The sequence below is a fragment of the Astatotilapia calliptera genome, chromosome 20 (genome assembly GCF_900246225.1).
Source record: "Astatotilapia calliptera chromosome 20, fAstCal1.2, whole genome shotgun sequence".
Lineage (NCBI taxonomy): Eukaryota > Metazoa > Chordata > Actinopteri > Cichliformes > Cichlidae > Astatotilapia > Astatotilapia calliptera.
The window spans coordinates 5,151,187-5,178,826 of NC_039321.1; the positions used below are offsets into that span (position 1 = coordinate 5,151,187).

At 40.8% G+C, this 27,640-nt stretch overlaps 1 protein-coding gene across 1 annotated transcript in view; it reads right to left on the bottom strand.

Annotated features, from left to right (window-relative positions):
- The window catches only part of spryd3 (SPRY domain containing 3), an 81,578-nt gene that overhangs the window by 19,468 nt on the left and 34,470 nt on the right, over positions 1 to 27,640 (bottom strand). Inside the window, exon 8 of the mRNA XM_026153365.1 lies at positions 15,196 to 15,253. Within this exon, the coding sequence (XP_026009150.1) occupies positions 15,196 to 15,253 (58 nt within the window). The remainder of the gene's footprint in view (positions 1 to 15,195; positions 15,254 to 27,640) is intronic.

Below are 27,640 nucleotides of genomic sequence, written 5' to 3' on the forward strand. Positions count from 1 at the left end.
ATGATATGTGGTGGGTTAAAATTAGTCATGGCCGCATGAACATAATGCAGATACTGTACATGCGCAAACATGCTGGAAGGTTGACTGAGGAATATAATCCCCTTACAGCCAAAAACCATGAGTCAGTCAATTAATTAGTTCAAGCACTTTGAGAGAAAGATGGCAACAACTTTAATAATCCCCTGACTGAGCAAATGACTATTCTGCTTTACCTAATTTTCTTTAAAATGTATAATGTTACAATGGTAGATGGTAATACTAAGAATAACAACTCTTTAAGGCTCAGTTTTCAGGTAATATTCTGGTCTTGGATCTCTATGATCTCACAGATGGGTTCTCCCTAATATTTAATGGGGTCATTCCATCTCAAATCATCAAAGTTTTTAGAGTATTATCTGTTCAACCATCTCTGATGAGCCTAAAAATGTTATTGTCCTACGTTTAAACACATACATTTTTTTTGTAAAATTGTCTTTGTCTTATTTTTCTTTTCTTTATTTATCTCACAAACAGCTTCTGTCCCTGGGCCATTCAGAATGCCATTAAACACTCTCCCCCAACACCCCACCCCTGCTCACCTACCTCACCAATCCGAGCCATGGTATGAGTAACCCCCATCACTTTGGCCAATCACACACAGACTCTATGTAGACCAAGTCTTTTCTTTGCACTACTTCCAAGCACTAAGAACTATTTTGTTCTCTATTGTGTCCCATTCTCTTATGTTTTCTGATATATTTCAGGCCTGGTAATTGAACAAAATGACTCAGTCTGGTTAGTGAGGGTTGTCTCGATCTATGCAGCTACCTTTGGAAAAGCCTGGAAACTATCCTAGTTGTCGTGAAAACCATGTCTTTATCAATATATGCTGAGGATAAAACCTTGTCATTATGGGTGCAAGGGAGGTCATAAAATGTTGTCTTTATGGGGGAAAGAGTTAAAGGAGCATGAGCTAAAACAGCTTCTTTCAAATAGGAGGAATTCAGTCAACCTCTAAATGTACATTATTCAGGCTTTAGTGCTCTCACTTCTCAGTCAGTGTGAATGGAGTGATGTCATACACTATGCTTGCACTGCTCACACTAAAAAGTTCAGCCAATCACATCACATTATGAAACTATCATGGGAGAGCGGTGGGCTTTTTTGTGTAGCTCAGCATCAAAATCTAAGAGGCATTGATCTTTGCTTTAGTAATAAGCCTGCTCTATATGAACAAAGTTAGTAAGAGGGAGCTAACTAGTCCAACCTATGTATTGAATTTTGATGATCACTGGGTTTTTATTTGTTTGGTTGTTATGGGAGTCACGTGGGTGCTAGCGGTGACATAAATGGGCATTGTCAGTCTGTCATTCACTGGTTTTGATTTTGACAGAGACGAGGGCTGGGTAGCCGTAGTTTTTGTTGACCGCTGCACTACATGTTCGCTTCGTTATATTAGAGCCTGTGATGTTGTAAGAGTTTGAATCAGGAGCCGATGATACTACTCTGTAAAAATCGCAAAGCACTTTAATAAACAAGCAAACAATTCCACCTCTCGCATTATTGCGTAAAGTTGACAGCGCGTCAGGCAAATAGGCAGGCTTCATCCCCGGCCTCTAGCGACTGTGGAAGTCGCTACATCTTTAGTCAACAAAAAACGGCATTCTGGAAAAGCCAGCCGCAAGCAGGATCAAAGAAATCAGATCAAGGAACCTGAAAGACGCCAAGTAAGTGCAGCGCATCTGAATGAGTGAGCCCAGCAGCACCGACACACCTGACGCAATTCTGAGGAGCGCAGGTAAGAATACCTGTGCATGTCTGGTTGTGGAAAAGGAAGCCACATTGCATTAGTGCTGAGATGTTCAAGAGGAGACACTGAATGGAATGAATGTTGGTTAAATGTGCAACGTTTTTGGCTGCGCTCTTGGAATGATGTCTGCGCTGCGTCTTATTAATTATGCTGCTTGGATGACGTTCAAATGGACAATTAAAGTGCCGTTACGTTGAAAGGATTTTTTGGTCAAAGTCTATTGTGGCTTCCAGTGGATATATGTTTTAATGGATGATCACTGAAGATTAAAAATAAATAAATAAAAAAATCGAACAAACAAACGGGAAAATCACGAGTCAAACAGCTGGTGATGATTGTTCCTCTAATCATTTGAGGGGAAAGAGAGAAAGAAAAATGACTGGAAAGACATTGTTGAATAAAATCGAAAAATTACAAAATGAATGCAAAATTTATGTCAATAAAATGAAAGGACTAATACAAAAAATGAAAGCGCTCATGCAACACAATGAAAATCTTTCTCAAATTAAGCAGTATTTGGTGGATTTAAAGGCACTGTGTGAAAAGGCTTCAAGTTTACATGTTGAGGTGTTGTCTTTGGTGCCAGAGGAAGAAGTAATAAAACAAGAGGAATGGTTTTCAAGCATCATGAAATACACCAATGTGTTTTTAAATGAAATTCAAAACTGGATAAATCAAAGAGAACAAAATCCTGCTGTTCATCCAAAGCAAATCAATTTATTGGAAAACAATGTTGCATCAAATACTGAGACAGAAGTGGAGGATGATATCAAGCCAAGTGATAGTGTTTCAAATGTTGAAAGCCACAAAACTTCTTCATCAAGATCTTCAACTTCATCTGTTCGTATGAAAGCTGAGGCAGAGTTGGCAGCTTTAATGATAAAGCAGAAATCATTGGATGAGAAACATGTACTGGAAGAAGAGGAGGAACGTCTTCGTAAAAGAAAGGAAAGGCTAAAATTGGACACTGAAATTGCTGAAAAAATGGCTACAATAAATGTCCTTAAAGCTCAAAGTATAACAAGCAAAAAAGGATCTTTAAAAGTTTCAGATGGAATGAATTCATACATTTCCCATGAAAGATCTAAACAAACCCTTAATGTTGATGCATTGGAATTTATACCTCACATTTCTGCAAAACAAAATTCATTGACTAATGCTGAAACTCAAAACAGGAGAAAAGATAAAACCCAGGAATGTGTCGTGCAACAAGCCGTGCTGACTGAATCCTCTCAAAATAAGCATCCTCGACAATATTCAGTTATTCCTTCAAACCCATCTGATGCAAATGGACAAAATGACTGTCATACAAATGGTATGGTGGAACTGGAACCACAAAATGATGTTATTGGAATAATGACTAAACAAAATGAAATAACAACACTCTTAATCCAACAACAAAGCCTCTTTTCTTTACCAAAGAGAGAAATACCTCATTTTGATGGAGATCCACTTCAATATTATTCATTTATTAAAGCATTTGAGAATGCAGTTGAGTGCAATACGAAGAATAACAGTGATCGTTTATATTTTTTGGAACAGTACACAAGAGGCCATGCAAAGGAATTGGTGAGAAGCTGTCAACAAATGAACTCAGATCGTGGTTATCGCAAGGCAAAATCACTGTTAAAGGAGCACTATGGCGATGAACAGAAGGTCGCAGCTGCATATCTGGACAAGGCACTTTCATGGCCATCAATTAAAACAGAGGAAGTAAAAGCTCTTCAGAACTACAGTTTGTTCCTCAGGGGATGCTGTAATGCAATGGAGGAGGTGCAGCATCTGAGTGATTTGGACATGCCTTCTAATATGGTGAACATTATTAAAAAATTGCCGTATAAATTTAGGGACAAATGGAGAAGCCATGTTTGTGACCTGCAAGAAAGGCATAAAAGAAGAGCCAAATTTATGGATATTGCAGACTTTTTGGAGAAGCAAATAAGAATATTAACTGATCCTGTATTCGGTAATATTCAAGATTCTCCGCTTTCTTTACCAACAAAAGGAATGAGTAAAGCCAAGTATCAAGGCAGACCTGGAAATAAAGGAACAAGCTTTGCCACCACTATGCAAGTTGTGGAGAGTACCCCTAAGCCTGCGGAAATGGAAATGAAAAATAATCAGGTTGGAAGGAACGTCTGTATTTGTTGTGGAGGAAGACACATGTTGGACGTCTGTGCACAGTTGGGAAAAATGGCTCATGAGAAGAAGATAACCTTCTTAAAGGAAAATGGCATCTGTTTTGGCTGCTTGTGTATAGGACACATCAGTAAAGATTGCCGTAAGAGGATTTCCTGTTCCAAATGCAGCCGGAAACATCCCACCATCCTGCACAAAGAAAGTTCACCTTCTGAAAAGACCGACAGGAACATGCAGCCGCATGTGAGCACACTGGTGTCGAGTGGTCTTACAGGGGCTGGAGACCAGGACTGTAAACTGCCCATTGTGCCTGTCCAAGTAAAGTCAAAGAAAGGAAGCAACATTATTACAACATATGCTTTTTTGGACCAAGGGAGCACAGCAGTTTTCTGCACTGAGAGTCTGATGCGCAGACTTCACCTTGAGGGAAGGAAAGGAAACATCCTCCTCAGAACCATGGGCCAGGAAAGAGTTGTGAGCAGCAACACTTTATCAGGACTGGAGGTTGCCGCTCTTTGTGGTGACGAATTTCTGGAACTGCCAAAAGTGTACACACAGGAGTCCATGCCTGTACATAAAGGAAATATTACAACGCCAGGAGATATTGAAGGATGGGCACATTTAAAACACATAACCCTGCCTCAAATAAATGCAGGAATCGAACTTCTGATTGGAACAAACATTCCCAAAGCCTTGGAACCTCTGGAAGTGGTGTGTAGTGTTGATGGAGGACCGTATGCCGTAAGGACAAGGCTTGGCTGGACCATCAATGGACCACTTTCAGGAAACTGTGAAGCTACAAGTGATCAGAAGCATCCACAAGTTACAGTCAACAGAATTTCTGTTGTCACGCTGGAGGAGCTTTGGCAGCAACAGTTCAAGAATGACTTTCCTGAGAGCAAAGCTGATGAGCAGGTTGGATTGTCAAGAGAGGATCAGAGATTTCTGGAAATAGTGACTAACTCTGCCAAATATGTGGGTGGTCATATCCAGATAGCATTACCTTTTCGGAATGCCAGTATCAGTATGCCAAACAATAAGAAAGTTGTTCAACAACGTCTGCGCTTTCTACAAAAGAGATTTGAGAGAGACACAGTGTTTCATACTGAGTACAAAGTGTTCATGAATGAGCTTCTGGCTAAAGGATATGCTGAAAAGGTCCCGGAAGAGGAGATCAATCGCAATGATGGCAAGCTGTGGTATATACCACACCATGGTGTTTACCATCCGACCAAGAAGAAACTCAGAGTTGTGTTTGACTGTGGAGTGAGTTATCATGGAACATCTTTAAACTCCCAACTCTTACAAGGACCTGATCTTACAAGCTCTTTAATAGGAGTGATCACAAGATTCAGGAAGGAGCCAGTTGTAATTATGGGAGATATTGAATCCATATTCCATCAAGTCATGGTTCCAGCTGAAGATAAAGATCTATTGAGATTTCTCTGGTGGCCTAAAGGTGATCTGGAACAACCAACATCTGAATACAGGATGAATGTACATCTCTTCGGGGCAACTTCGTCACCAAGTTGTGCCAACTTTGCACTCAGAAAGTGTGCGGATGACTTTGGACATCTCTACAGTGAGGAAGCTGTGAAGAAGTTGTTGCACTGTTTTTATGTGGACGATTGTCTTGTGTCCGTTGAAACTGATGAGGAAGCAGTGTTAATGTACCACGAGTTGGTTTCTTTGTGTGCCAAAGGAGGATTTTTGCTCAAAAAGTGGATCACCAACAAGCCTGGAGTGCTGGAATCAATTCCTGAAAGTCACAGAGCCACAGGAATGAAAGAGTTGAACATGGAATTGGATTCCTCAATGATCGAGCGAGTTTTGGGCGTGGAGTGGTGCATAAAATCAGACTCTTTTAAGTTCAAGATTGTGCTCAAGGACAGACCGCTCACCAGAAGAGGAATCCTTTCAATTGTCAGTTCTATCTACGATCCTCTTGGAATGCTAAGTCCTGTGGTCTTAACTGCTAAGAAAATCCTAAGAGATCTATGCCAGGAAGGAATCGGCTGGGACGATAACGTACCAGAGCTGTTTTCCAAAAGATGGTTAACATGGCTCCAGCAGCTCCAGCTATTGAGCAAGTTTGAAGTGAGTCGTTGTCTGAAACCTGATGGATTTGGAGAAATCACGAGTGCTCAGTTGCACCAATTCTGTGATGCCAGTGAGGATGGGTATGGAACAGTGACCTACCTGCTGATTGAAAACATTTGTTCAGAACGACACTGTGCGTTTGTTATGGGAAAAGCTCGTGTCGCTCCTCTTAAATCCTTTACCATCCCGAGAATGGAGCTCATTGCAGCAACCATGGCCAGTCGATTGGATGTACTCTGGAGGAAAGAGCTGCAGATGGAACTTCTGGATTCTGTGTTTTGGACAGACAGTGCTTCTGTTCTTAAATACATCAGGAGTGAGACTTCAAGATTCAAGGTTTTTGTGACCAACAGAGTTTCACAAATCTTAAGAGTTTCATCTTCCTCGCAATGGAGATATGTGGACACTGCCAGTAATCCAGCAGATATGGCCTCAAGAGGAGTGAAAGTCGATGTTTTTATGAAGAATACAAAATGGTTGTTTGGGCCTCAGTATCTTCTACAATCTAGGAGTGAATGGCCTGTCTACCCAGATGACATCAGTCTGCTTGCATCTGATGATCCTGAGGTAAAAACAGTTGCCACAGTGAGTGTTGAGCAAGCTGGAGAAATTCTGTTACTCGCTTGTTTAAACATTTTTCCACCTGGACACGTCTTAAGAAGTCAGTGGCATGGCTGTTAAAATTTAAGGACTTGCTTCTGTCCTTTGTGAAGAAAAGGAGAGAATTGTGTTCAAGCTTACCACAGCCAGTGGTCACCAAAGAGCAACAGAAATCATTTGTGGAAGAAAAGCTGAGGAACTTTAAGAGGACATCTGTGATTAAGAATCTTACAGTGGAAGATCTGGACAAAGCTGAGGTTGTCATTATCAAGTTCTGTCAGAGGAGGAGATTTTCCTTGGAGCTTGTGAATCTGGAGAAGGGACAACCCATTATAAAATCAAGTCCTCTAAGAAGACTCTGCCCACAGCTGCAAGATGGAATTCTCAGAGTGGGTGGGAGACTCAGTAGATCATTGATGCCAGTTGAGGTGAAACATCCCATAATACTAGCAAAGGATCAACACATTTCCGAGCTCTTGCTTAGACACATACATCAGGAAGTTGGACATGGTGGTTGTAACCACATGCTGTCTAAGCTAAGAGAAAAGTACTGGTTGATTGGAGCTAGTACAGCAATAAGAAAAGTGTTATCTAAATGTGTCATCTGTCGACGTCTTAATGCTCCACCAGTGAATCAACAGATGGCGGATTTGCCCAATGAAAGAATCATTCCAGATGAACCTCCATTCACGCGGGTGGGAGTGGATTACTTCGGACCCTTCAGTGTAAAAAGTAGGAGGAGCGTGGTGAAGAGATACGGTGTTATATTCACCTGCCTTGCTATCCGTGCTGTTCACATTGAGGTTGCTCCATCACTGGATACTGACTCTTTCATTAATGCGTTCAGACGTTTCAATGCAAGAAGAGGTCAGGTTCGAGAACTGCGTTCTGACAACGGAACCAATTTTGTAGGTGCTGAACGTGAACTTAGAACTGCCATTGAACATTGGAACCAGGTAAAAATCAATGACGTCTTTCTGCAAAAGGGAGTTAAATGGACCTTTAATCCACCTGGAGGTTCACATCATGGAGGAACCTGGGAGCGACTGATAAGACTGGTTCGCAAAGTACTTAATTCCATAATGAAAGTACAAAACCTGGATGAAGAAGGTCTTCATACTGTACTTTGTGAGGTTGAAGCCATCATTAACAGCCGCCCAATTACCAAAGCCTCAATGGATCCTAACGACCTGGAAGCTTTGACCCCTAATCATCTTCTTCTGTTAAAGACCTCACCGATATTACCACCAGGAGTATTCCATTCCACTGATATGTACACACACAGAAGATGGAAACAAGTCCAATACATGTCTGACTTGTTTTGGAAAAGATGGGTGAAGGAATACCTACTACAGCAACAGGAACGTCAGCGATGGATTGGAGTAAAAAGGAACCTCATCGTGGGAGATCTGGTTCTCATCATGGACAGTTCGGCACCTCGAAACTCTTGGCCAATGGGACGTGTGATAAAGACTTTTCCTGACCGAAGAGGATTCGTTCGTCAAGTTCGGATTAAAACTCAGACTAGTTGCCTGGATCGACCTATTACCAAACTGTGTCTACTGCTGGAGGCAGATCACAGTTAAAGACTTCTGGGTCCAATTATCAGACTTTGATTGTATTTGGACATAAAATGTCTCTCATTTTTCTTTTAAGATAGACTTTAAGATTACCTATAGGATTCCTGTGGGTAATATTGAAATACAGTAAATGCTTGACTTTTCTCTGCATGTTTTATGTCTCCTACTTGGTTAATTGTGGGTAATTATTAGAAGGGATCCTAATAATTAGGGGCTGGTGTGTAGGAGCCATAATTGAATGTATTGAATTTTGATGATCACTGGGTTTTTATTTGTTTGGTTGTTATGGGAGTCACGTGGGTGCTAGCGGTGACATAAATGGGTGTTGTCAGTCTGTCATTCACTGGTTTTGATTTTGACAGAGACGAGGGCTGGGTAGCCGTAGTTTTTGTTGACCGCTGCACAACATGTTCGCTTCGTTATATTAGAGCCTGTGATGTTGTAAGAGTTTGAATCAGGAGCCGATGATACTACTCTGTAAAAATCGCAAAGCACTTTAATAAACAAGCAAACAATTCCACCTCTCGCATTATTGCGTAAAGTTGACAGCGCGTCAGGCAAATAGGCAGGCTTCATCCCCGGCCTCTAGCGACTGTGGAAGTCGCTACACCCGCTGTAGTTGAAGCATCGACATGCGGGTTCTGCCTGACGGGCTGCTCCGAGGTCGAGGATAAGGATTATTTTGAAAAGTGATTCATTACTTTACTACTCTAAGAGAGTCCAAGAATAAAATTATGAAGCTGGAATGAGCAGAATCAGAGACTGTTATTATTATTACGCCCCCCCCCCCCTTGTTTTGCTTTGTATTGGTTGGTTGTTTGTAGTCAATGCCGCTATTATTTTTCAGTTCGCTGAGGTTTTTCTTTAAAAAAAACTTTTCCGACTCCATTCTTCCCCAGTGAGACTCTCTTTTGTTTTTACCCCCTCTGAACTCTAGCAGATTCGGGTCGTAACATTATAAATATGTCAGATAAATTATTGCAAATGAATTCCACTGTGTGGTATAGTATTTTCTCTGTATTATTGTATGGCGTTTACCTTACAATGTAAAGCGCCTGGAGGCAACAGTTGTTGTGATTTGGCAATTTGGCACAATATAAATTGAAATTAACTGAAATGAATTATAGCCACAAAGCCTAGATTCAGACAGTATTTACCAGCCTCTCTTTGTGCCCCTAAGTGGTACAGACAATGCCATCCAAAACTAATCTGTCCCAAGGTAAGAGGGTGATATTATCTCCCTTACGTAACAAGTTGCTATTGAATAATTGTTTTTGCAGAACTTGAGCTTGAATCAGATTAAACCCTGTCACTGAAGTTAGACTGAGTCCTATTATCTTGGTCGGCGTGGTTGAGCGGGATGGATGGTGGTTGTGGTGGTCGGGCACAACCTTCAGCTGCGGGTGTTGAGTCATAGCACGTGTGAGTCACTGATGGAGGGGTGTTTGGAAGAGGGGTGTGTGTGTGTGTGTGTGTGTGTGTGTTTGGGGCGGGGGGTTGATTGGGTTAATGAGGCTTGCTGAGGAGCACTCACTGGTTGGATGGCTGGTTACTCCTGACAGGGCCCACAGGGACCAACAGCATAGGGACCTCATGGCCCATTAATGTGTGGAGCAAGCACGAAGGATGGAGGTCCACACTGGGCAAAATTCCAATGCAAACACTCGTTGTAACACCAGCGTCGGGCAAAGATCTCTCAGACTATACAAGCTGTACAAAGAAGCAGTGATATTGTTGGAAATACAGTTTGTGTAAATACCTGGAACTTATCAGGACTAAAATAACAGCCTCAAAAGTCAATAATACGCATCAAATGTGATGCAGCTCAGCACTGATTGCGTGTCCGCTGCTATGTACCATAAATCAGGCCAAAAGAAACAGAGCTCTGGTGACAAATTGTTTATAAAAGTTTATACAAAAAGGACAAATGTCACCCTGCGTGATGCAATTTGCCATTTTTCCTGTAAATCACACAATCTACTGCGTTACCTTCTTCTTAATAGCTAATGATAAACTCCTGTACTGCCAATGCAGAGAAAAACAGCACTGATCAAAGTATAGATATCAGCTTTAAGTGTTTATTTGGAGCCAAGACCTGCCAAGAATAACTTGGCAGATATTTGCTGGTTCAGGTACTGAGGGCTAATACAAAAACACAACCATAAAATAACAGACACACCTCTGTGCAGAAACATGCCCTTCTGTGGAACTGAGCAGACCCTATTTTGTTAGACCTTCATCCTTCTTTCCCGCTACAAACTTAAATTCAATATCAAACCAAGAGATCTACAAAAATTTATCTCAGAACAATGCTCCAGCAGTCCAATGGTAATAAAGAAACGTGAAGATGAAAACAACCCTCGATTAAAAGTAAAGACACGTGTGACAAGTAACTAGACAATTAAAACGTTACTAGGCCTTAAACTAATTATTGTTTCTTTTTTTGTAATGTACACCACAAGTTAACAGTTGTTTCTCTGTTGTTTTATGTTATGTTACAATGAAACATGCAACTACAGCAACCCCTGCCTTCTTTCTGTGAGAAGACGTTTTTACCCTTTAAAGCCGGTCGGAGCGGGCACGCTCCGTTTTGCGTAACTATTTTTAAATCCCGGTAGCACTGCAACCACATAAGCTAGCGCAATAATTTTTTTTGCATATGAAACCAGAGGAGTTGTACTTACATCTCATGTCATCAGCTTGTCCTAGGTCATGGTTTCCTTCCACATATGGCTTTGCAAAAATTGCATAAAAAGCACTTGCAGCAACAAAAACATAATATTCCAGAAACACACTTTGCTGATCCGATCAGCTGTTCGTAACTCTTCCTACGTTGGAACAGACGTCAGCGCGAACTATCGCATGTCCGCCATGACCTGCCCGAAACTGGAAGTGACGTCATGACACGGAAATGTGGTTGTTTACCTTCAGGGCCTATACAAGCATACTGGTGTCTTTAAAGGTTATGTTTGACTTTATGACTTATGCTTAGGACTCAAATTGCACTGCTGGAAATAGTTTATTTTGATGCACATGCTGTTTTTTTGCAAATTTGATTATAATATTTATTTTCATTTTTCTTGCAGTATATAAAAATTGGTGTATTTCAATAATAAAACTATGAAGACACTCAAAATAAATTTCCTGTGGTGGGAAATTATTTTGTGCAACTTTTTTGTATTTACAGTTTTGAGGGATAAGCCTCTTAAATTTCTCTAACTAGGAATGTATGTTAAAAAAAACAAAAACAATTTTCAATTTTTTTTGTAGTTTATTGCACTTTTTTGCAATTTATGTAATTACTATGCACTTAATGCATACATATTATTAAAATTTGGGCTATAATGGTTGTATTTATGTATAGCAACTTGAAATGCTCCCAAAAATGGCACTACAGCATGTAAAAATATAATACAAGCTCTGGCGGACTTGGTTCTATGGTAGGTCTTAAAGGGTTAAATAAGCAAGGTGGAAAGAAAGCAGATGATAGCTGTGCAAACCAGTGTTGTTCTGCAGCACTTTGATGTAGATAAGTGTGTCGGCTTTGTCAGAGTAAACTGATACAGTATATATCCACTCAGCTGTAGCCATGTTCTGTACGTTCTGATAGACTGTTCATACTAATCTAACACTGCACGAGTGCAAAGCTATGCAAAGCATTTAAAAAGTGATTCCATTAAAGGAAAATGTAATTAAAATGTAATGCTATATTTATATGGATAATGTTTAAAATCATGCATTAAGTAGCCCTCGTAAATAGTTCTCCAGTCTTGGAGGACATTCAAAGCTCCTTTTAGGATGCTGGCTGCCTTTTGTTCTGTCCTCTGTCCAGATGATCTCACACTGCTTTAATAATGTTGAGGTCCGGGCTCTGGAGAGGCGAATCCATGACTGATGATGTTACATTGTGTGTTTTTCTACACAGTTATGCTTTTACTGCACTGGCAGTAAACAATAATTTCTAGATGGCACTGAATGGTGGATCAAAATCTGACAGTACTTTTCTACATTCACAACTATTGTTCTGACAAGGCCCCTAACATCACTGAGAAATGCAGCCCCAAACCATGACAAAGCCTCCATCACCACTGATTTTCAGGGCAATTCTTGTGTAATTTGGCATACCTCAGCCAGTTTCCCTTCGTTGAGAAAAGCTTCTTTACAGTCACCATTTCACTGAGACCATTTCTGATGAGGTTTCAGTAAAAAGTTCAATTCAATTCAATTTTATTTATACAGCGCCAAATAACAACAAAAGTGGCCTCAAGGCGCTTCATAGGCACAGAGAAAAACCCAACAATCATATGACCCCCTATGAGCAAGCAAAGCAGGGAACAACTGATGTATACCTGGTCCTATGTCAGATATTTGCTGGATTGTTTTCCTATTTCATGACTTTCAGATACTGATAATCTGCTGTAGATAGGTTTTTTTTTTAGGTCTTCCACTTCTCCGGTTTCTTTAATTTGCACACATTCTGAGATATGCCAAGTTTCCAGCTAACAGCCATTTGGAAATCACCTTGTTGTTGCAAAAATACTATTTTATGCCCATAAAACTTTGGTTATCTTTGGCATTTTTCATAGATTCAACAAAAGAAATTGGAGCAAATTCTGTTTTTTGTGACAGGCTGTTAGTAGCAAAGTGCCAAAAGATACAATTTAAAATTTGCTCTTTCCTAAGTTGTCGAGCTGTTATGTGAATACACAATACGGGTGACTCCACAAAGCTAGATGCATTTTTATGTTTAATATTTTGTTTTTTATGTATGATTCATAGTTCAGTGTTAAGTTGCTTAAGAAAGGGGGAAAAACTCCTCTGAAAATGGTCAGGGCTGAACTGAAATGAGTGGACAAGCAGCCAATGTCCAATGAAAAACTGCAATGTATGCAACTGGCCCTGCATTGGCCACCAGCACTCCGATGTTGGAAAAGGACAACAGGAAACCAAAAATCTCTTTACATGATCACTTGATCTGAAACTGAGACAAAACTATGAGTTTAATAAGTTGATCGTAGTATGGCATATGCTGAAGCAGTGGTGACACACTCACTGAAGGTTCATGCTAGGCCAAGTCAGGCTGTTGTAACGTGTCATCTGACAGTTAAAGGAAGAACTGTTCACGTATGAATACAGGTGTACCCTGAACTTTAAGGTGGAACTTATTATCGAGGATAGGTTAGATAAAGCACAGGATGCTTTCAGAAGGCTCAGCTCCATTTGGAAATCTAGACAGCTTACACAGAACACAAATCTAAGCCTCTACAACAGCGATGTGAAGTTCTACCAACCAATCAAGGTCTTCTGCAATGGGTGTCTTCACTGAATATGCAACATCTTCAGACCAAGAGTGTGCCCTGAGATGGACACAATCAGGAAGAGGAAGAAAGGCAGACCACAAACAACTAGAGCGGATGATGAAGGTCAAACATTTGCAGCTTTATGTCCCACATTTAGCAAAGAATGCTAGTAAGAGTAGTTTGGTATCCCTAAGAAACAAAATGTTCGAAAAACCGTCAACGTACTCTAAAAAATATTGCTTTTTTACTTTTGTCACCCTGCCAAAGCGCATCCATGTACAATTCTTGAGACTGACGAGCCTTTCAGTGAAAATCTTGGATGCGTGGAGACATGAAGAAAAGGCTCTGACTGTTGATTTTGAATTGCTGGATCAGAGTCTACACATTAACCGAAGCATGGAAAGCAAACCTCATATGCACAGCGTGGAAAACCACATACATCATTTTAGTCTGTAACAAATAAGATTAATGCGAGCTCTACTGGGGCGTGCACATTGCTGTGGTGTTCAATGCACAGCAGCCAAACCAGGCAGACCGCAGCGCAAGACCTCTGGGACTGGCACAGTGAGCCTCTGTGAAAGACAGGCCTCGTCTGTCACTCAGCAATGAGGCATCATCCACAGACCCCGGCAGGATGCATAGCATCAACTGTTATTATTATTAATAAATCCTAAGTATAAATGGAATCTGCAAAGGGATATGGGGATTTAAGATTATAAACATTAACTCAAAACATAAATGGAATGTGCGGACTGAACAAGAAAATGTGTTTTGATAGCTTATTTGGAGGTCAAATGGAATAAAGTATATAAACATTCCTCTAAAAATAAAATCCTACCCTTTTTGTGGTGGAAAAACATGAACGGAAAGTGACATTTATAGTGTGTTATGGTGAATCATTCAGAATAAGAGCAGCAGAAACCCCCCTTTGAGAAAGAATAACAATGGGATGCTTCAGAACAAAATAAAGCAGATAAAAGCCAGCTAGCTCGTAACTGCTTTGGTCAGATAAGGACTAACAAGATCTGAATTGTGACACTGGATTTTCAGATAAAGAGCTGGCTACCCACAGTAGCTTCACCAAGCAATAACAACCACCTACCTAGCTGCTTCTATTCCCATATCATGGCACAAGCGTTTGATAGCTAATCTCTTAGCGCTGTTAGTGAGGCCTGGAATGGGAACTGTGGGGGTTTGTGCAGATGCCTGGATAGATAATGTTCACAGGCTTGTTGTCACAAACAATCAAGACTGAACGTGTGTGTGTGGAAGCAAAGGGAGATAAAGATAACTTTAACTAAACTCGGGTTTTGGTTCATCACTTACAAAGTTGACCGAACTCCCACAGAAAAGCAGATAAAGAGAAACAGAGATTTGGTCCGTTTTATCTCTCTGATGCTGTCACCGTATGTTTTATCAGCCTTTGTGTCTACAATCCTCCTTGATCTCTGTTTGTGTTAGGCACCTTAAACATTAAGCCGAGTTGTCCCTCTGTGATGTTGGCATCTAAAGGCAGCAAAAGATGCTTCAGAGGAAGTAAATCCAATTTATGTATTCTACGGGGGTAATTCCACACCGAGAGGAAAAAAAACAAGACAAACAATCAACACATGACTTTCTTTCTGTGAAACCCAACCCTCTAAGGGGAAATAAGAAAAAAAGAGGAAACTGAGTTAAAATCTCTCACCTGCATGGTAGGCCACTGATCCTCGGCTCCACCCCGGATGTCTGTTCTTGGGGTAGTCCTGCACAAACACAGACACACCGGTCACAATAGATATCTGCACCAGGTAGCTTCAGTGACTAACAGATAACAGATTAACAGACGAGCTAATGAACGGCACAAACAGCTTCACATCGACATAAACATGTGTTTTTTTTTGACAGTTGGAGTTTCAAGCGGTCAGAAAAACACATAGATACACAGACTTCAAAGTAATAAAGGTAAAACAGACTCATGGGCTGAGTCTGTTAAACGAAGTCCTGCTGGCCTCATCACCTGCGGGCTAGGATAAGAATTTGCATCTCAGAACTTAAGAGCTACGGTTCTCATTTACAACAGAATGAAGTGCTCAAGGTTGGGAATAAATTGAGGCATTTGGGAGGAACTGACTGATGAACTGCACTGTCTGCAGTCATGACAAAGCTGTTGCAGTAAAGAGAGAGCTGGGCGTTAATTTAATGCTCCATCTATGTCCTTATCGCCAGTTGCAGCCACAAGCTCTGTGTAGCGACCAAAAAAATAAGATCACTGATACAAAAAGCGGAAATGAGCTTCCTCCAAAGGGTGTGCTCAGCCGGAGAGATTTGATGAGCAGATAGGTCATTCGGGAAGAGCTCAGAGTAGCGCAGCAATCACTCAACAGTGAAAGGAGCCAGTTGATATTGTTAAGAATCTGACAAGGACGCCTCTTGGGTGCCTGCTAGGTTAGGTGTGTGGGTATTTCCAACCAGAAGGAGACCCTGGGGCAGACCTGGGACATGCTGGAAAGATCACATGTCTGGGCTGTCTTGGGAAGGCCTCGGTGCTGTGACACTCTGGTGATGTTTATTAAATGTTTACATTTAATGAACTTTTACTCTGTGTCAGCTCCAAACTAACAGACCACTTTTCATGTATTTGCACAGCTCAAATACTTGAAAGACTTTTGCTTAAGCTTTGACTACGAACTCTAGACTGTATAAGGTATGATTACCTCCCTTGTAAACGTGACTCTAAAGTGGATCAGTTTTAAAGTCAAAATTTAAAATGGTTTATTTTTTAATATCCTAAAATTTCCAAACGTTTACATTACCAAGCAAAAAACAGATTTAATCTATCCATCTGGTAATTATCTATGAATTCTTAACTTGAAAATGTCAAACTGTCTCCGTTCTTTGAATTATTGCAGCTCACTTAACTCAAACAATGAAACTTCTGAGGGGGAAAAAACACCACTTGGTTTATAAGCAGCCGCCTATCAGTCACCACCTAGATACTGCTATCGCCACGGGCCAATGACAGAAATGCCTCCAGTGTCACTTATCCCCTCAGAGCTGAGAGGTTTGTTCAATAAGGGTTTGAGGTAAAACAGTGCGTACTTTATTTGCCATTTATGCTCCAGAAACTGCTCGACAAAACCCATTTTTGGTCATACTTTTTCAGACAGCAGAGACAATGAAAAACATTGGAAATATTGAAGAGTCCGGTTGTTCTCGACTGCATGAATGCTCTGCTATTTTTGTGCGTAGCTGGGGCTGTTAGTCTGCGTCTTTGTCCGGCTTTTTTCATGCCTCATTACATTTAAAAACACTAAACATCATGTTGTTTTAAGTAAGACTTCAAAGTAACAAATGAGACTATAATTCAACAGGAAAGTGTGTGCAGAGGCCAAAGAGGAGCAGAACCAAGGATTGTTTTCCCAATTCTACCCAACTGGACTTCTTTTTCAAGCTAGAAGAGTCGCCTCCTGCTGGTCATTAGAAAGAAGGCGTGCTTAAGGACGGCGTCGTAAATGCAGAGTTTCCACTCGTCTATTTTTATATATCATCTATGGCATGAGCACATCAGAACTGGTATATGTTTCTCAAATAGGAGTTTTTAAATGGCATTCAGCCACAGCTTCACCGGCTCCATCCTGTGTCGAAACAGCAGCTCCACTCAGACTGAGCTGGATGTGAAGCTTCGTCTCTCACCAAGACAGAAAAAAAAAGATTTCACTTTATAATAACAAGGTTAAAATGATTTAATAGGCTGCAAATCCTAGTTTTTTATGTCCGTTTATAATTCATTTATGCTAAACAGGCTGGCAGGTAGCGTGCACGTCACACACAGTGGCAGATTTAGATCTAGGCAGCTCTGCAAAGCCAGCCTTCAGATTTCCAGAGGAGTTTGAAATGGGTTCTTTATCCATGTTAACATGCTAATGGGTGTGAGGATCATCTGTTTTGGATACCTGTCAGCGTCTGCTGAGGGTGTGTTGTGTTCTCTCTCTCTCTCTCTTTCCATCTGTCTGCATGTACAGTGTGTGCGCCTTTCTCCAGGTTTCACCATGCCAACGGTAATAACTATCAGGCCAACTTTTGGATAAGATCACAGAATGACTCAGAGGTAATTACTAAAGATTTTTATCTGTTTTCTAGGCTGCACATCCATTACTGTAGAAACACACTACTGAGCAAGAGAGAAAAGAGCCACAATGACATTATGGTTTTCTTTTATCTCTCAGTGGGCAACATCTTCTAAATGCTTACTTGTACATCCTCTCTTTTTCCCTAAAGTAAATTCTTCCCACTGCACTTCTTTTCATATAGTATTAGCACACAAAAGGCAACCTGAAGACCTTTCATTTTCATCTTGTCAAAGAAATCCAAATATGACGAGGATGACGTCCAGAAAAGAAAAACAAATCAGCCTTTAGCAAGACGCTGTGAAGGGAGCTGTGCTTTTATTCAAACAGGCTCTGACTGATGACTGATGCAGACTGAATAGGTAATACATTACCCAAAGCAATATAAGCCAGATGAAATTATTACTATTAGCACCTGTGTGGGATGAGAGGTGAACAACGGGGACAGTGCAGACAGACAGCTTGGCCAGGACAGGCATTCGGAGGCCACGACATCAGGGAAACATCAACGATCCCATCTGACAACCCCATTGGGGCTGGAGGAACAGGAAATGGAGATGGATGGAGGGGGGGAAAGCGAGAGAAGACGAGAGTGAGACATCAGCAGAAGAAGAGAGAGACATGGAGGAATGCAGCTACCGCTCCAAGCCTGAAACCCCTTGATCCGCCAAGTCTGCTCCTCTTCCCCCTCGTCTCAACCACAAGCCTGAGGATTCCTCCAGCTGACTGGCATGTGGGTTCCCCGAGAAGGAAAGGAACGTCTGAGTGTTTTCTCCCTGATTGATGAGCCTGATCAGTGATTTCTAAAATAAGGCCCTATTAGGAACAGCTAAGCAAATAAGGGGAAGATTTGGAGTTTCTAATGTAAACCACAGACATGTGTCTGATAACTGGATCAACCATTAAATGCTTGTTCTCATAGATGTCTTTGTGGTAATTGTTGTGTCCATCATTTCTAATTCAAAACATGTCCTCAGTGTATTCCATCCATCAAAATAAATATGGTGTCCCTTCCACAACCTACTGATTTAACTAACTCTGATTTAATAATGCCTATTGGCTAGACTACCACACATTTTATTCATCGATGAAAATTATCCGCACGGGATAAAAAAATTATACTTTTTAGAGTAAAAGGTCTCAACAGCTGTTGGATGGATTATCAGGGAATTCAATAAAGACATTTGTCATCTTTGTGAACTCAGGTGGCTCGACTGATCATAATTTGTTAGGTCAAAGATTTAATTAATCCAACACTTTGGTTTATAATCAAAAACCTTTGACATGTGGAAAAGTTTGCACATACACGTGCACAGAAAAAGCAACCTCAACTGATGTCATCCACATAGACTGCATATGAAAAATAGATGTAGCCACTGTGACATCATCCACTGGTTTCTGGACTTTGCATTGAAAGAGTGAAAGGTAAAGTTTACAAGATGCTAGTGAGGCTCACTGTGGTGTAAGGTTTGGAGACAGTGACACTGGCGGTGCTAGGATGGACTGGATTAGAAATGAGCATATCAGTGTGGAGTGAAAGGTCTGCGGTGCCGCTGCAGGGGAGGCGGACGCACCTGAGCGGCATCTGCAATCACGCCTCGCCGGCTTAAAGTCTGAACTGGGTTCTGTCTGTCATTTAGGGGGGGATTAGCTGGGGGATTCCCATGATGCATTGAGTATTTCCTTTTGTGTAAGAGGAAATACTCAACATGTGTTAACAGACCTCTCGCATTGAATCATACTTGTTATTAATCTCTGGCTCTATTCCACAGCATGTCTTTATCCTGTCTTCCGTCTCTCACCGCAACCGGTCGCACCAGATGGCCCCGCCCCTCCCTGAGCCTGGTTCATTATTGTAGGGTCTACCTTACAATATTCGGTCTTTAAGTGATGACATGATGAATCCTGCTTCCGGGCCCAAACTACTCTGTGTTTAATAAGGCTTTTGTGTTTTTTACATGTTTTAATGCTTTGTATCTTGTTCTATTGAAAGCCCCTAAAAACAGTCAGTGATCACTGTCGGCCTCTCTCAGTTTTTATTACCGCTAATCATTTTAAAGCAGTATATTGATAACTAACCTTGTATTGTGGATGGATTTTCTCAGTTGTTGTCCTGACTGAATTTCAGCCCGTTTACAGCATCCTGCAATGCGATTGCAATTGTACCGAACCTTCGGGAACCCTCACGTTAACTTTTATTGAGTGGAAAAAAGTTAGCGTTCATCCTCCAGCTTCACTGTTTATATTATGCTAACATAGCTAGGGCGATCGTGGCTCAAGAGTTGGCAGCTCGTCTTGTGATCGGAAGGATCACGTAGCACATCACTATATACCAGCTAGCCAAACTTCAGTAACCCTACAAACGTCACTGCTGTTTAGTTTCCTATCTTCATTTATGTTGGAAATGATAGCAGGGCTGTACGTCTTAATTTGGTTCAGAACTCTCTCAGTCAGAACATGGTATATTATATTTATAGCGAGCTAACTTCCTGCTAACTTCTAACGCCGTTAAACTTCATAAATTCGTTTTTTGTGGATGCCTGGATGTTAAACTTAATTGTTATGCCTGGTAAAGCAGCAACGCTGATCATTTTATTACAGATGAAAGGAAAGAGACAGTTTTTAACTCTCAGTGATGCTGCAGTGATCGTTGGACTTAGGGACCTGCAGCAGAGTTTGGGCCCAGGCACGGCTAATAACGTCAGACTTAAAGACTGACGTCAGCGCCTTGAGGCGACTGTTGTTGTGATTTGGCGCTATATAAATAAACTCAATTGAATTTAATTGAAAGTTGTTGGTGTGTGTTCGTTTGGCGGCTGAAAAGCTGCAGCCATGTCTGTAAGACACAGCAACCAGGAATAAAGAAAGTATGCTGAAAAGCATTAAAATATGGTCGGGTCTACCGTGGATTCATTATAATCAGATGGGCAGCTCAGACCAAGCGCTTTAGAGGCAAAGTTATCAAGGCTGAGGTGGTTTGGACGTGCTGAGGAGGGAAAGTGGGTATAAAGCGGACAAAGGATGTTGAATAGGGAGCTTCCAGGCAAGAAGAAAAGAGTAAGAACATAGAGAGACTTCAAGGATGTCGTGAAGGAGGACTTGCAGAGGGTTGGTGTGACAGACGAGGATACTAGGAACAGAGTGAGATGGAGGCAGATGATTCGCTGTGGTGACCCCTAAAGAAAATTATTGTTTTAGTGCAATTGTTTTAGCTCGAAGTGACCATATTTGGGACGAGTGATCAACTAATGCTTGGAAGATTAGTTAGTAAACTGTAGCCATCAACTGAATGGATGAATTCAACAATAAAAACTGTATTAGAGACTGATTGGGAAGTCTCTATCAAATCATATTAGTCAGATAAAAACTTATTTTGGTTGCTCCCTCTAGATAATCTATTAGAAGGTACCAACAGCACAAATACTTTTAAAGACTCAAACTAGACCACATTAAGGTGTATGAGTTATAAAATTATGTAACGAAAAGCGTTTTAATATTGGAGTCATTATGGATTGATTTGTTTTTGAAGTCAGCCTCAACCAACCAGTTTTTGGCATCTCCCCAATCATTTTTTTTAGCCCTGAAGGTTGATGTTTGGTTATCCAGAAACAGTGTTAAGCTGGCCAAACACTCCATATTCTGGCAGCCTTTTACATGCAATGTAATGTTTTAAAAAATAATCACAAATTTATGATAATAGGAATATTTTTATTTCCTTTAGAAGGGTGCTGAATTTTTGTTTGGTCATGCAACTTTAGCCTGGATCTCTTAGCGTGACAGTGGGCTGTATTCGCCCCATTTCCTGCTTCACATTTATTTCTTGGATTGCACCTTGGTGTCACATTTAACCTGTGCCAAGAAAACAATCTGAGCAGAGCCTGATAGTGTTTAGTTCCCCTTCATTTTGGCGATGAGTGATAAATGAATGATTTTAGTCACAGTCTTTGTATAATTCAAACTTAGCCAAGAGATAAGCATTATTCTCTTGAGGATGCCCCACTTCTCCAAGTTTCATTAAAACCATCCTATAGTTCTTGTGTAATCCCGTTTACAGTCAGACACATATGAATACATGAAAATGCTCTAAACATATAACAACAGGGAGTCCTGGAGTAGCTGGTTTGGCCTCACGCTGAGCCTTGATATCAACATCAGAGCCAGTCTAGAATACGACATACAGATATATTTAAAAGTTGTTTACTGCACTTTTTAGTGTAAATTAATAAACTATTTAACTTCCTGTGTTAATATTCTCCTACAGCGTTTGCATTCTTACATGTTTTTATCCCCAGTTAGAAACCATCCATAGATATGTACTCTCTCTGCAGTGCTGCAATTTTGGTATTCAATAAGTGATAGTGCCAGTAATCACATGTACACTCCTCTATTGATGACTGGATTAATTAACCAGGTGGTTTACTCTCACAAAACCCAAACTTTTGAAACATGGTCACTACCCCTGTTTGCCTAGAGCAATGCAAAGAACTGTAAGCTCCTGGAAAGAATAATAAACGGTAGACTTGAATCCACAGCATGGAAGAGCAAAAGCCTTCGATATCAGATCCACAGCTGCTATCAGAGCAGCCTGCATTTCCACACTGTGGCAGAGTAAACAAGTCTGAAAAAGTATGACTGGGAAGGTGCGGGCAGAAAGGAAAACCATGTGGAAGCAGATACCCATCACCTACTGCTGCTATCGCACTGACATATCACAGCACTGTCTAAAAATATAACTCAAGCCATGAAGTGCCGCAGATGTGCATGTACGAGTGTTTGCGTGCATACGTGTGTGAAGAAGTCACAGTTTGCGGGAAGGGAAAGTACTGTTTCTGTTTGTACGTGCCTCACCTATAGGGGTTGGACACAGGCTGTGTAGGGAACTAATGCAGGTCTGTTTGTTTAACCCCATGTCATCAGGCTAAAACCTCCAGCTGCCCACATAACAGCAACTGTCTGTCATTAGCCATTGATGTGACTCGAGAGAAGAGAACAACAGCCTATCTGTGTGTATTTGTTTGGGCATGTCCATCACTTTTTATGGATGCAAGTTCAAATGCAAGATGAAATCAGATAAATTGCTAAATTAGCTCTGTTATTGAACGAGTGCCAGAGAGAGTGCATAGCTGATGTTTAGCGTGGCAGCGTATTTTTCATTTAAGACAGGAGTGTGTCGCAAAATTTATAGCTATTTTCCAAAGAAATACCAAATAGTACAATACACTAAAGCCTCTGACTGAGGCAGAGGTAAAAGTCTATTTACAAATACTACTGGAAACTACTGCAAATGGTGCCAAGGAGGCACCAGGAAACCAAAACATCTCCTCTGAGAGAATAGAAAACCAGATATAAGTCAGAGGCAGCAGACCTGTTGGTTTGTGTGAAAGCAGCTGATAAGGGGACAGAATTATATGTTAGTGGAGCTTATTGCAAAGCAAATAAATTACAGATATCGTACTTAAAAGCACCTTTATTTGTCAATACAATCAGAGCTCCCGCTATGCCACTACACAGATAACAGAGGAAATGTTCTGCAGGAATGCATTCAGACTTGCCTTCTGGTGTACCTTGGGGACAAAGTTTGAAAACCTATGTTTTAGACTACTGCATTAAAAGTTTGGGGTCACTTAGAGCAGTTATTGTCTTATTATCAGAAATGTTCATAAGTTAGTTAGTGATTTTTAGTGGAGTATCTACATAGGCCCACTTTCAGGAGCCATCACTTCTGTACTACCTAATGCAGTTTCATGCGTTCAAAGTCAAACTGCTCATGTTGGTACAGCTTGCAATCACTGTGCTGTTATAAGAAGATTTTTTTTTTAAAAAGCTTTCATACAGCGGTTTTCATAAACAAGTTCCAGTTTGGGTTTTATGTGTACCATTTGTTGGGTTTACAACCTGCTTCTCAACTTGTATTTATGCTTGTCTTCATGTCCAGTTCTGCTCTGACGTCTTCCACTTCTCTTTCTGCTTTAGTTATCCAACTTACACTGCTCATCAATCAGCTGACTCCCAGCCTAAGAGCTTCCTGTTTCTGTCCAGTGGCCAAGAAACTATTCCACATGCCAATGTACAAAAGAAAAGGACAGACTGAAAGAATATGATGTTCTTCATCTTTAAATCTATCCATTTTAAATAATACCTTTTCATAGTTCAAGTTAACATCTTCAGACATCATTTACATCTTTTTCCATCTAGGCACCGTCCAAAACCCAAAAGATACACAGTTTAATCCACATTCATGAAGGAGCTGCTGCCCAGTATGTCTGAGACTTGTTTACGAGAAAGGGGAAAGTAGAGCAGGAGGCTGAAGATGGATTGTCATCTGTGTTGACGTGGACGCTGTACTGATCTGCTGTTGTAAAGAGAGAGCTGAGAGTGAAAGTGAAGCTTTCAATTTACACTTCAACCCTCAACTAAAGCCAAACACTGCGGGTAGTGACCGAAAGAATGAGATCTTGGATAAAAGTAGTGGAAATGAGATTCCTCCCAAGGCTGTCTAGGCTCAGCCTTAGAGATAGGGTGAGGAACCTGTTCATTGAGGAGGGACTCAGAGTCGAGCTGCCGGGGATGCATCCTGTGCAACTCTTTGTTGAGATGTTTTGGGCATGCTGAACTTGGAGGAGACCCCACAACAAACCCAGAAGATGCTGTGAGATGACGGAGCTTGGCTGGCTTAGCAATGCCTTGTTGTCCCATCGGAAAAGCTGGGTGGCCACAGCTTAGACCCAGATAAGTAGTAGATTTATGAAAGCATAAAATAGTCAAGTTTTAGAAAGTGGAAGTAGTGATTGTTTTAGCATTGTTGCATTATAAACGAATGATTCTTTAAAGCGGAATTTATACTAAGTAGCATCCCTGACACTGTTGTTGCACTGGTTGTGATCAGAGGCCTTGGCACAGTAACTGATCCTTTGTTTTATCCTAAGTTGACCCTGCTAGAAAGAGATTCTTGGAGCAGCACAAAAAACCCGTTAGAAGGACTGCTGCATCACAAGAGGAAAAGGAAGAGCGCTGTTCCCAGGACCTGTTCCCGGGGCACACCAGGACAGAGGAAACCGTTTTATTTCTTGTTTGTGTGTACGAGCGTGTAGGCTTTGCTGTGTGTGTGTAGCTTTATGACTGGGCTGCTGTACATTACCAGAGACTCAATACAAGAGGGTCAAGGGTGAACTGAGAAAACCATCTGTCTTTTTTAAACACTGATGGCTACTCAATCAAATACTTTCCGTTCACTCCTCTGTCATATCCATTTTTCTCTCCCAGCTGCATCTATACTCCCACAGGGTTACCGTCATTTTTTGTAGGATTTTAAGCAGATGGCGGTTGTTTGTTTTTTAAAACATGAGGGCTTTCCTGCTTCGTTTTTTTTCACCTGTGTTTTTCCCTTTCCCTTGATTTTTCTAGCTCTTGACGTTTTACCTAGCTTCCCCACCTTGCCATCTACTCTCTACACTCTTCCACCCCATAATTAATCCTAGATCTCTTTGTCCCACAGCCTAGCAACCGCTGTGTGTACCGGATGAAAAACAACTGTGCTACCAAGCGTATGCATGCTGTACATTCATAAAGACCCTTATCTTCCGTCTTCAGAGGAATGAGAGAGAAAGCAAGGGGGTCATGACAGGTCTAGGAATGGCAGCGGGGTCAAAACAGATCTTAGATTATGAAACACGCTAAACAACAGCATTTACTTTACACACAAAGAACTCAGACTTATCACATAGCCCAAATTCTTCAGACTTTCCCTTTTGCAGGAAACTGGCAATAGTGGCTTAGGGGATTGAAAAATTAACTCCACCCCCGCCTCCTTTTTCGTCTTTTCTTTTGATTTGTTAAGTGTTTTTTTAAAGCTTAAAAAAATTCCCTAAACTTAACGCTTAATAAGGTTTAAAAAAGCGAGAAATGCCAGGCTATAAACATGTTTTTATCTTCTGTTAAATTTTGGCAATGTTAACATATGAGTCTACGGAGACTGGTTCACTTTTGGAGCCATCCTTCAGTGGCCACTGGAGGAACTGCAGTTTTTGGCACTTCCATGCTGGCTTCATTTTTGAGCCAACGTGTGCTTGTTTAGCACATTTGCATGCTAACTTTCACTAATTTGCATTTAACACAGAGTGCAACGCAGGCTAATAGGAATGTTATTAGCTTCAGGGGTATTCTGAAAATCTGCTCGGATAGTGATGCTCAAGTAAAAGTCATAATAATGGATAATACAGGATTCTTGGGGCTGCTGTTGATACCGTAACGTGTATTAAAAAGGGAAAAGCTGCTTTGGCATCGCTCCTGAACTTAGGCTTAAAGCTTTTATACCAAAAACCCTGATTAAACCCAACAAACAAAAGTAATGCAGCCATTTTAAAAAAGGTGAGGGAACCTGAAAGCAAGCAAACTGACTTAAGTAATCGCCGCTCAACCGCTTCCTCACCCAGCACTGTCTGTATGTGTTTACTTACATGTGTGAAACCCGACATTTGTCTGGTTTTATCTTTTTCTGCATATAAAATAATTCTGAAAATATAACAATAATGTCAACTAACATTTTTGACATGTGTATTTGTTGCAAAATCAGTGTTGGCTGAAACAAAAAAAGAGTTCTTATCATCATTTGTGGATTCTGAAATGCTACTAAAATGAAAATTATAATTACTTATTTTGTTACTCCTTGGATCAAAACATTAGTTACTTTCACTGAGTATTGTAGAAACTGTTACAGAACTACTTATTGCACTGATTGTGAAACGAATGAATGAAAGCAATAAACTGTGATACTCCACGCTCTTACCTTTCCAGTCACAAGGCAGGCCCGACCTAACACATACCCTGCTTTATCCCTCTTTTACACTCTACTGGAGATCATAATTTACAAAATGAGCATCATGTTCAGTAACTATAAACCCATCAGAAAAGTGTTTAAAGAGGTCATGGAGAAAAGTAGCATCATTTTCCCATATCATTTTTATGATCTTCCCCCTGCTGGAGATTACAAAGAATGTAGATTTAAGGCATTTTACCCATTGTCTTACACTGCATACCTGATGCCTTTGGTTGCAATATCATTAGGGAAAGGCACTGGATAAACAACTGAGTCATGAAGTCAACTTTTTAACTTCTTTCGAGTTGTCCTATGCCTTTCTTTTGTGAGTAAACAACAGCTTAACAGTAACAGTAGGCCATAAGACAGGCCAACTAAACAAATAGTTGCAGCTTGTGTCTAAAAAATATCTTTAACTTATAAAATTCCCCAATGCTTTCACCTGACAGGCTGATAGGCTTGCAGTACATGTGCAGAAACTCTGCTAATATCACAACGTAGTCCATTTAAACAATTTTATTAATTTGCCAATTTTAAAGAATTCCATAGCTACGAAGGAAACGTGTAAGTGGAGCACGCATATGCTGTCCAAGTCTATTTTTTCCACTCACCTTCTCCTATACATCTGTATAGCTCTATATCTTCCCGTCATCCAGTAAGGTGACCTATGCATCCCCTCGTTTCTCTTCTATATAAATTCCCTGTGAAACCTTGAAAGATGTTATAGAAGTTTCATCTTTTGTTTTTGTTATTAAAAGGAGCCGAGTTTTGACCCTGGGAGAGACAGTGCTGGCAGCTCTCTGTAGGCCTTGGCTTTGGCACTTACTAATATTTCACATCCATAACACTCAAGGCTACACTTAAAGGGTGGGGAAAAAACTCACAAATCATTAACCCACATAGATGAAGAAATAGTTCCAGAGTCATCGGAGTTTAATCTTGTCTTTCATGAGGAGGGTTAAAACAGCTCTCTTGAACCTATTACTCCTTTTATTTTAAATCTCTGCAGGTGTGTATTGAAAGGTCTTGACATATTGATCGTAGATTTATTCAATTTCAGCATCTCTTGTCTATCAGTTTCACTATATTCTGCCTGTTTCGTTCTTTAAAGCCGGCCAGCACTCGAAGTGGCGGTGCTAATGCTGAAATTGGAACCGCATGTGCATACTTTGGAAAAAGAAATAGGGGTTCAAACGAGAGTGTTAAAA